This window comes from Octodon degus, unplaced genomic scaffold (assembly GCF_000260255.1).
Source record: "Octodon degus isolate 3935 unplaced genomic scaffold, OctDeg1.0 scaffold00065, whole genome shotgun sequence".
Classification (NCBI taxonomy): Eukaryota; Metazoa; Chordata; class Mammalia; order Rodentia; family Octodontidae; genus Octodon; species Octodon degus.
This window is the reverse complement of record NW_004524641.1, coordinates 5,836,689-5,847,408: the sequence shown is the minus strand read 5'-3', so window position 1 is coordinate 5,847,408 and position 10,720 is coordinate 5,836,689. Positions and strand designations below refer to the sequence as shown.

The 10,720-nt window shown below is 35.7% G+C and overlaps 1 protein-coding gene across 5 annotated transcripts in view; it reads right to left on the bottom strand.

Moving 5' to 3' along the window:
* Gpr155 (G protein-coupled receptor 155) overlaps window positions 1–10,720 on the bottom strand; it is a 48,032-nt gene that overhangs the window by 35,041 nt on the left and 2,271 nt on the right. For all 5 annotated transcript variants that reach the window (XM_023719202.1, XM_023719198.1, XM_023719199.1 and 2 more), the window contains one exon: window positions 8,009–8,503. In XM_023719202.1, the coding sequence (XP_023574970.1) occupies window positions 8,009–8,474 (466 nt within the window). In that variant the 5' untranslated portion in view covers window positions 8,475–8,503. The remainder of the gene's footprint in view (window positions 1–8,008; window positions 8,504–10,720) is intronic.

Here is a 10,720-nt window from a genome sequence, read left to right as displayed (position 1 = left end):
AAACTAAACAAAAAACAGAATTCAAAGTAAAAAATCTGCTGACAACCTAAATTTTTAAGTAATAGCCACAAGACAGACATTTGTACCCACAAAGAGGCAGCTTTATGGGACTGACAAGATGGAAGTCAGATGACAAAGGACTGAGGGGAGAGGAGAAATAAGGAACTAAGAATGAGCCCTGAGTAATGGAGCCCACGCTGCACAGGGAAGGAGCGAAGGTGGGAGATGAACGACAGGAAGTTCAGGGACTGGAGGTTCCTGTGAAACTCCAGAATTAAGTGCGGCTGAAGCTTGGCATAAGTCAGATAGTGAATTGTTGAATTTCATACTTCCCAGATGATTAGGTCTAGGGTGTGCTCATGAGTCATGGTTGAAAAGAAACAAAAACATCATGGGAAATGAGGAGGCCAAGGAAACAAGAGGGCAGAGGATTTGATGGGCAGTTCCCAAGGATGCTAAAATCAAACTAGAGAATGGCAAAATTGGAAAAAAACAGGAGAAGAGGGCTGACATTAAAGTCTTCGATGAATGAGAGGAAATGTCTGGACGACAGCATGAAAAATCAGCAAACTCACTGGACAGCATGGGCTTCAAAGTAATCATTAAAACCAGAGCAGAGAGTAAAAGCCTAGCAATGGAATAAAGCAGCTCTGAGGGTAAGATTTGCAGTCCCACCTACTTTTGCTCATGTAGCATCTAGAATATGGGAAAATGAGCATCTTATACTTGACAGGGATGAGCTGGAGTGGCTATATTCAGGGAAGATTAGGAAAGTTACTAAAGAAATAGGCATAGAAAGTTGGGCTCTGGAAAATGCTTGGGAGGGAAATAGAGTGAAATCTAATGACTATATTTAATGCAAATTCAAATACAACTTTTTGGACAAGAAAAAATAAAAAAATAGAAACAAAGTTTTTATAAATAAAGGAAAAGGGGTTGAAGAGAGGAGAGGCAGATGGGGAAAAAAAGAAGTAGCAAGATATATAGCATGTACAGGTACAAACTCCCTATTATGAATGTTGTCTTATGTATATCCGGAACGTATCAATAAAACAAGAAGGAAAAAAACCCCAACAGAAACTAAATGCACTGCTTGGGAAAATATAAGCCTCATTTTCTTTCTCATATACCAAGTTCTCAAGTACAAACTAAGCCAGATGTGGTGGTGCACACCTATAATCCTAACACTTGAGAGGTAGAGGCAGGAGAAGCCCTGTGAGTTTGAGGCCAGGCTAGGCTAGGCTAGGCTGGGCTGGGCTGGGCTGGGCTGGGCTTCAAAGTGAGTTCAAGGTCACCTTGAATGACACAGTAAGACCCCCATCTCAAGACCAAATGAATACTAATTACTTCACACGCTGACAGAAGAAAATGTTCAAGAAAAAAGGAAAAAAGCGGGCTGTGTTAAGTATGTGAGAAATAGCCGAATGTGAAGTATGTGTGCTGTGGTTTGAGAGTGACTTAAAGAGATTTTTTTGATACATGTTTGAATGAATATCTATGATGACACTGGAAAGGTAAGTGGGTTGGCTCAGATTTCTAGTGGTCACCTAGGGGAGGTAAGGGTTGGTGGCTTGGTCTGTGTTTGATCAGGGCAACCTAGGGGGGATTAAACAACTCAGTTTCCAGGCACATTTTGGGCAATGAGTTCCCAAATTATCCAATCTAAAGTGGTTAATTTGAAGTTGAGCTAGAAAGATAAAAAGTGAATAGCCACTATCACAAGGAGAGATGCAATCTTGTGGGGGAAAAAAAGGTAAAGATTAGGTTTACATTAAGATAGAGTGACACAGATAGGAAAACACATTTGTTTACCTACCCAGAATATGTTAAGTTCAGTTAGTGTTGTGCTCATGACCACTGAAGTTATGTAAGTAGATTATATAACCTTTAAAAGTTCACCTTGATCTCAGTTAAAACGCACTTAAAATTTTTTTCAAAAAATATTTAATTCCTTTTTCCAGCTAAGCATATACAGAGGCCTATAACACTTGATTACATAAAATTTTATAAATTCCTTTCATTGATTTCTACATTAGATATCCTAGCTTTACAGTTCTTACAGTTCTTTTTCATGTTTTGCATTCTAAGTGAAACAAAACACTTAGCTATTCCTATATAGCTACATTTTTTATTAGATAGTCCATCTTGAAGTAAAAGATGTCCATACCTGACCAGTACTCAATTTTTAAATAGAGTGGAACCTGGAGATTTTGGAAATATTTTGAATTTTCAGTCTGATTACTAGAGTATTAAAAGACTTGATTTACCAGTTACAATACAAAGCAAAGGTGTTTTCTTTGACAATTTACAGCTATACTTCCACAGTCTACCCAAAGCCTCCTCCTTTAATTCCTTCCTCTGGAAATTTACTTTCCTAGCACATTAGTAATTGCAACATAAATCCTGATTGTTTTAAGAGCTTAAGGGCCTGGCATGGTGGCAAATGCCTATAATCCCAGCACTGAGGGAGACTAAGGCAGCTGGACTGAAAATCTGAGTACTGCCTAGGCAATTTAGCAAGACTCAATCTCAAAAAGAAGGCTGAGGATGGAGCTTTGTGGTAGAGGCTTTGGGTTCAATTTTCAGTACTATAAAATAGATAGTTAGATAATACACAGATAGATATTAAAATTAAGAGCTTAATGTAAATCTGAGGGGGCTGGAGAGATGGCTCAGTGGTCTAAAGCACCTACTTGAAACAAGCTTGGCAAAGCACAGGGACCGCGGTTCGATCCCCAGCACCACATGCCAGCCAGACCCGCCTCCTGGTGGGCTGAGCTGGCCACACACACACACAATAAATAAATGTAATAAATAAAAATAATAATAATAAAAAATGTAAATCTGAGCAATTGTTTTTATTCCTTGCAGTTGGCTAGTCATCAAGTATACCCTTATCCTTTGTTTTAGTTTTCTGCAGCACCAGTTACCCAAAGCTAGTAACGAGGGTCAATATAGTAAAATGATATTTTTGTTGTTTGTTTTTTGTATTTTAGGGAAAGGTCTACAGGGTGTTGAGGGTCTCACTACTAGATGGGACTCGTAGTGATCTGCCTGTTTACAGCCTCCCAAGAGATGGGATTACAGGCGCACGCCACCATACCCAGTCTCAACTGTAGTCTCAGTGCACCCTGGGGGCAAGCTGGCACGGTAGGCCTAGTGATTGAACCCCCGGCCCCTGCTCCTGCTTGCAGGTGCTTTAATCTGCTGAACTATTTAGCCAGCCCTAAAATGATATTTTGAAAGAAAAAGAAAAACATGTCCATGACTTCTACTATAGTACATTACTGTTCTATTTTATGAGTTATTATTGTTAATATTTTACTGTGCCTAATTTATAAACTAACCTTTATCTTCAGCATTTAAAAGATAAAACAGCATATATGGGATCCATTACTCACAATGGTTTTAGGATTCTATTAGAGGCATTGGAACATATTTCCAGCAGATAAAGGGAACATGCACGATCTTTTGAATTCTTTCCTCTTGATTCCTACTATTATTTTTAGCTAAAAGTCTTAAAATTAGATTATTCAATATATTTACTAGCATGTTTTTTAGTTTTCTTAACTATTCCCCTCTTCCACTTTGTTCACTGCTAATGAAGTAAAACAGTAAGTACCAAAAATAAAAAATCAAATGGTGACATTTCTCTCAGTTTTTACCACCCACAGGGGCAGCTACACAATCTTTTTATTGGCACATACAGTCCAGTCTCAAGAACTAGGCTCCTGTTTATCCAAATTATCACTCACTTTCCCACGATGCAAATGCTCCATTAGCCAGCTTACTATCATAGTTACCAACCACCATGTTCATAACTTGTAGCTCTCCATGCCAGTCACACCATTACCTTCTAACTTTTTAAAATCTTTCCTTTCTTACCTGAATCTTCACTGCATATAAAGCCAATCTCTTGTAGTATTTTTATGAACTACTACAGTACTTTGTTCCAAATTAGTGTCACCTTAACAAACCTAAGTTCCCTAAAGGCATCATTTTATAATTGGTCTTAACCACAGTGCTGAGCGAATCTGAAATATTTGCTGTATGGAATTAACTAACATCAGTGAATACCAAAGGCTTCCAATATAGTAAAACTATATTTTGTAACATAGAAATTGATATCTAATTATCACTTAATTTTAAGATCTATTTTAACTCTTTTGCTTTTAAAATTAATTTACATTTAATTTACAAAATTATTTTAGTTGTCATGTAGATGCTGTTCTGAAATATCTACACAGTATAGAATGGCTAAATTAAGCTAATCAACATGTGTATTTCCTCATATGCTTATTTTTTGTGATGAAAATACTTATAATCTACTCTTAGCAATTTTCAAGAATACAATACAGATATAGTGAGACACTATTAAAAAATTCATTGTTAATTATAGTCACCATGTTGTAGTATAGATCTTTTGAACTTCTCCTAACTGAAAAATTTTATCTTTTAAAACTTTTTGCAGGGTTGGTGAGATGGCTCAGTGGTCTAAAGTACCTACTTAGAACAAGCTTAGCACAGGGACCGCGGTTCAATCCCCCAGCACCACATGCCAGCCAGCCCCACCCCCAGGTGGGCTGAGCTGGCCACACACACACACACACACACACACACACACACTAAATAAAATAAATAAACAAAAGAAAACTTTTTGCATATTCTAAATATTTATAGAGCAGATGAGAACTGGGGCCTTTTAACTCGGTGGAACAAGTGCATAAAGGCAAAAGAAGTATACTCTAGTGGGAGAGCTAATAATTGTGATTAGATAAATACTTGTTAAATTACTAGAATAGGGCTCCACATGGGAATTTTAGTCTATCTCTGCTGTTCATTTGCATAATTAACGCTACATCTTCATCTATAAATTGGCAGTGCTTTTCTTTTGCTATCAATCGAAACATTTTTTAACTCTAAAAGGAAAATACGTATGAATACAGTGACCTAGAGTAACTAAAATTAGATTTATCATCATTATACCAACTATTAAGTTCTAATTAATTAATGCTTATAAATACAACTCTTGGAGGAAGGGGGAATACCATTATGAGGAGTTATATAGCTTTGAAGAACTAAGAGATAAAATTAGCCACCCACTGTGGCTCCTATTTTGATTCCTGCAGGGTTTCAATCTCTAGCAAATAACACAAAGACCCCGATAAGATCATTCTATTATTTAATGGCATATAGTTAAATGCTTCATTTCCTTTCTGTTTACAGCTCAGGCACTAGAGCATAATTATGATTAGTCAGGGTACTTATGCTATCAGCATTGTTTGAAGAATAAATTATAGGACTAACTATGCCCTATTAGTATCTTTTAATGACAGAGGCAGGGAACCATTCTGATTTGCTGAAATTAACATTCCAGCTAGGTAATTCTTGGTTTCTTCTTGCACTTGGATTTTTAAAGTACCTTTGAAAAAAAAATGTTCTTAAAAATAGTAATCTTTTCTTAGTCTGTAATAGTGCACCGTTCTGTCACTTGAGTAAAGATAAATCATTTTAATTTAATTTTATAGATCATAATTGTCAGAGTATGCAGAAAAAACATGACTGCCCTCCTTTTCTTCATTAAAATATCTACCTTCTCTTTGCCAGCATTTCCTGAGTCACTTGTAAATGGACAGATGTGAAACAAATCCTATCTTAAAAAGAGCACTTCTTATAGTCCACCATCGAAGCTCCTCTGTGAAGAAGAGAATAGGAATTTCTGGGAAGGGCTGCAAAACAAATAGAAAAAGCTTCTCTTGGGAGACAGTCTTTCTGCTCACCCTGCACAAGGCCAGAAGGCAGATGGGCACAGACTGCAACAATACATAACCTCACCAGGGAGTAGACACACAGCCACGCAGTCCCATGCCATGCCTTTCAATCTGCAGGCATATGAGAAAGCTGTTTATAGTATTGATTTTTGGTGAATTTGCAGACTACAACCTAATATTATAAGAGTTATTATTTGTGAATACCGACAAAAAATATGACACGAAATTGGCAAACATACTCAGCAGGGAAATTTGAGCTAGCATACTGCTAGGAACATGATTATTACCAGATTCAATGACATCATGTGGGACATAAGAAAAGCAGTGATGGAAATGGCTGGTTATATTTTTTATTGGAAACCCTGCCTTAATATGAAAATTAACTCATCTAGTAGGTTTTCTTTCTCCACTGTTGTTTATTTTGTGGAATATTTTTAGAACACAATAAAGATAAAAATTTTTAGTCTGTGTGAAACTATTATAAGGACTCAGTTGATCTCCTAAGATTAATTTGCCATGTTATATAACTATGTGGCATAAAAGTACCCAGGATTTAGAAACAGAAAACCTAGATTTTCATCTCAGTCACCTGTTACCTGTGTGACCTGGGATAAAACAACCTTTGTAAGCCTGTCTGCTATTGGAAAATGAGAATAATGATCCTGCCCTATTCAAATAACTGTAAGAAAGTACTCTGTGAACTATAAAGTTACAAATGTTAGTTCTATTTAGCATGTAGGCTTAGCATGAAATCATATACTTCTAGTTCACATCTGACAAGATAGCAATATTTATTGAATATTTAACAATATGGTCCTAACTCACTCCTACAGTCCTTACATCACAAATACATTGACCAATCTTACATTATTAATTTTCCTGAGGAAATAGAAAAACACTTTAAATCCCTGCTCTTTCACTTTCAAATATCGTTATATCATTTTAAAATTAACCTTAAGGAACACCTATCTAGTTTCTTATTATTTATAGTTCAGTTACCTAAGAGTTTAGTTTTTTTCTATCTTTAAACTTTTTGCTTTACTCATAGTTATTTGATTTCTTTGGTATTTTTCTATTTTGGTAAGCAAGGTAGAGGAAGGTGAAAGATAGAAAAAAGGTGAAAAGTATACTTCACTAGAATCTTTTTGATGTCAGTGGTGAAATAAGTGAGGAGTGGGAGGAGAAGTTAAAAGTACTGGAAAATAAACTTGAAAGTTAATGGTAGATTTCAACGGCACACCTTAACATTCCATATCTGCTCAGAAGACATATCATCTTAACTGACCACCCTACTCAAATAGCAATTCCTCATTCCTGATCCTCTGGATTTCTTTCTCCACTGTTTTTTTTGTATGGCTCTTGTTACTGCCTGGCATGATTTTAATATTTTCATTTATTTCCCATTGCAGTGTTAGTTCAGTATGTGCAAGAACTTCATTCTTGGATATATTCCCAGTAGCTGCTACACTCACTAATATATAATAATTCCCTATAGATGAATGAATGAATGAACCCATGGTAGGCAGCTCTTTAACTTACGATATATGATCAAAATGTACACAACTTTATTTTAAAGTTATAAGAAGTTACTAGTATATATTTTCTCAGTGAAAGTATTGTGAAAAAAAAATAGGTCTCAAGATATCCCAGCATCCTAAGTTTGATGTTTACTGTTTTATCAGGAAAACATGTACAAATAAACATAAAATTAGGCTGCCTAAAGAACTGGAAAGGTAAAATTACCATTTTTGTTCTTAACAACTTAAGATCAAAATACATTGAAAATTTGAACAACAAGCTCAGAACAATTTTTAATGTAAAACAATACATATTCTAGATGGGAATGAAAATAAAGGAAAAGAAAATTATTCATAAAGTCTCATTGCTAATATTTAATAATGACTTTTTATATGTACACTGCTTGAACTTTCTTACATAATTTAAATAAGAATCTTATTCTTTCTGGAAATTAAATTCCTTTCATATATGATTGAGAAGAAATAAAAACACTTTTTGCAAGACATACAAAGGTAACTAGGCTATCACCACTTGTTTAGGTAGATGTTTAAAGGATCCCTATACTCTAAAATTGAAGACATGTTTAAGAAAAACAAAGATGAAATGTTTCTTACAAGAATAATAATCTGCCACTAAGAAATACTTAAACAAAAGTTTGTATTTATTACCTCCTAACACACTTCAATTTTTAAGTACTGAAAAATAAAAAAATAACTTACCTATAGGGTATCCCAATGCGAAGTCATTACTTTGAGTAGCAAAAATAGGGAACAATCCAGCTTTGCTAAATCTACTATCAGGACTGGCGACCAATAAGGTTAGGAAACAGACAATGAAAAATACAGAAGCCTTGCCAATTAAGATGCTGTACAGGAAAGCCCAATCCACATTGGAGAAATTAAGTACCACCATGTTTTTGAATAATAGAGCTGGGAGTGCAAATCTGGAGACAAAATTTCCCAGTCCTTTGGCCTGTGTTGATGTTATGACATTGGCCCTTCCGGCTATGTAGCCACAAAGGACTATGCCAAAGCATTCTAATAAGGCTGGAAAAAGCCTTGTTATTGACATTGAAGGTGAGTCCTTAGTAGAATTAAATCCATGGGTTACTGTTGTGGACAAAGTCTCAGACATATTGAATACAATGGTTGAGTTCTCTTCAACAAAGTTAGAAAAAGATTCCATTTTCTCTCTTTTCTACTCCAACTGGATCTCTGAAAAGAAACAAAGTAAGAGTCAATGTAACAGTAAGAAGAGTTCTAGTCGAGAAACACTGCAAACTTAGACTTACTTACTAAATGGCCAAATAAAGATACATACTTTCTTCAGCTACCACCAGGGGAAAATATAATGGAGAAAAATAATAAGGGAGTTGCTAACAATAATTTCTTTACTATCAAAGGTAGGCCAGCTCAAAATATTTGAGTTGCTATTCTACATTCAGTATAACATGAGAGGAAAATAAGATTCACAAATACTGTGGCCACAGTGATGCCATGCAGTTTTCTCCAGGGGTTCATAATTAAACTCTGTCTAGTGGATAAGAGCATGGGGCCAACAACGTCTCTGCTGAATGCCTACTGCATCTAGATTCTTTGGAAAGATGTCTTCCTCAGGATACATCAGAGTCACTCTGGAACCAGGGGATCTCTTCCAGCCTATGATCAGACTTTAATATGAGGAAAAACAGTAAAGAATCACTTACCAAATTTGATACAACAAACTTTCCTATGCCTGGATTCATCCGTGAAATGGCAATAATAATATTTACCTCATAGAAACTTGAGGTCATTTACATAGTCCTTAGAATTAAATCAGCACACAGTGATCACTTAACCAAAGCTAAATGCAACCTTTAGTAGTTTGAAAAAGAGAACACAATGACATTTCACCAACCTACTCTTAGTTCCTTTTAGACTAGCACATACAGCAGCCTGAAAGCCACAGGGACTTTACACAGGCAGTTCACTGTAAAATTTCTTACACCCATCTGCCACTCTCTACACAATTAATAACTACTCATTCTCTTAACCACATACTTCAGTCACTTTATCAGGTAAGGCTTTTCAAATCTCTTAGGCTCACATAGAACCAAAATGCCCACTATTTCTCAATTTGTAATTATACTACACATTAGAGTGACCATTTGATTTATATCTGCCCATCACTAAATTTTAAATGTTATAGAAGCAACAGTTATATATGTTTGTGCTTACTTTTGTGCCCCAACATCTAGCATATTTAGCACACAAAAGGCACTGAAAAAAAAATTTAATGAATCAAATAATCACCTGAACTTAAATAAACTCCCTATCCTTTCATGGATGACTATTTCCTCTTAGTCATTTTCTAGTTCATGGACACTTTTTGCCCCTGAATGATAGTCTGAATTTTTCATTATTCAGGTAGGAGAGCACAAAGTGTGTCCTAAAATGTTCTAAAGCTGTTCATAGATTGTTAAAGAACACCAAATATGTTGTAAAATGTTCTAAAGATGTTCAGGAAAAAGTTAAAGCAAGGAACAAATTCTGTATGTTAATAATGACAGTTATCAGATTCCCTTCTCATTGCCAGAGAGTCAGTGAACACGAGGTTTGAGCAACTCTGAAACTTACTAGTAACTTAAAATACATACGCACAATTGCCAAGTTCTTAGTGATTATTTTTAGTTTACCATCTAAATGGCTTTATATAAGGTAGAAAGTATAAAAGCTACTATTTCCTGAAATCTACAGTGCCCTGGTTCAATTCTCAAAACACCCACACCATGTTAAGTTCTCAAAACACCCACCTCCAATGGCTGGGCTACAGATCACTGACTTGTACAGGGAGGCGTGTAAGAGTCTTCACTATGCTACCTTGATATAAACCAAACCACTTAAAAAAGCCTTACAAGAAATCTGGTGTAGGACAAGTATTTTTCTACAATTAGATAGGAGTGATTAATGTAAATAAAACCTACAATACTTACATATGTGAAGCTTATCAAATTATATCCTGGGCAAGCTATTGGTTGGTACTAATACCTACACTTGAAGAAGTTGTTAAATGATTAAACAAAGGTATTCAATATTTGGAGCCCTTAGGACATGTGTCCTTTGAAAGGTAGTAGTAAAGAAGTAGGTATAAGCTGGGCATGGTGGCACATGCCTGTAATCCCTGCATTGAGGAGGCTGAAGCAAGAGGATCAGCTCAAGTTTGAGGCTAGCCTAGGCTAGTGAGTTCAAGGCCAAACCTGGACTGGATAGTGACATTCTGTCTCCAGAAAGAAAAGAAAAGGTGATAAACAAGGCTGGTCTTCTCATGTCTTTTTAACTAAGTTTTAATTAAATTAGCAAGCGGAAGACCCAATACTATTATGGACTACTGGACTCTTTTAGAATATTTTGCTGAGTTAACACACCTATAATATTCAAATAACAGAACTTAAC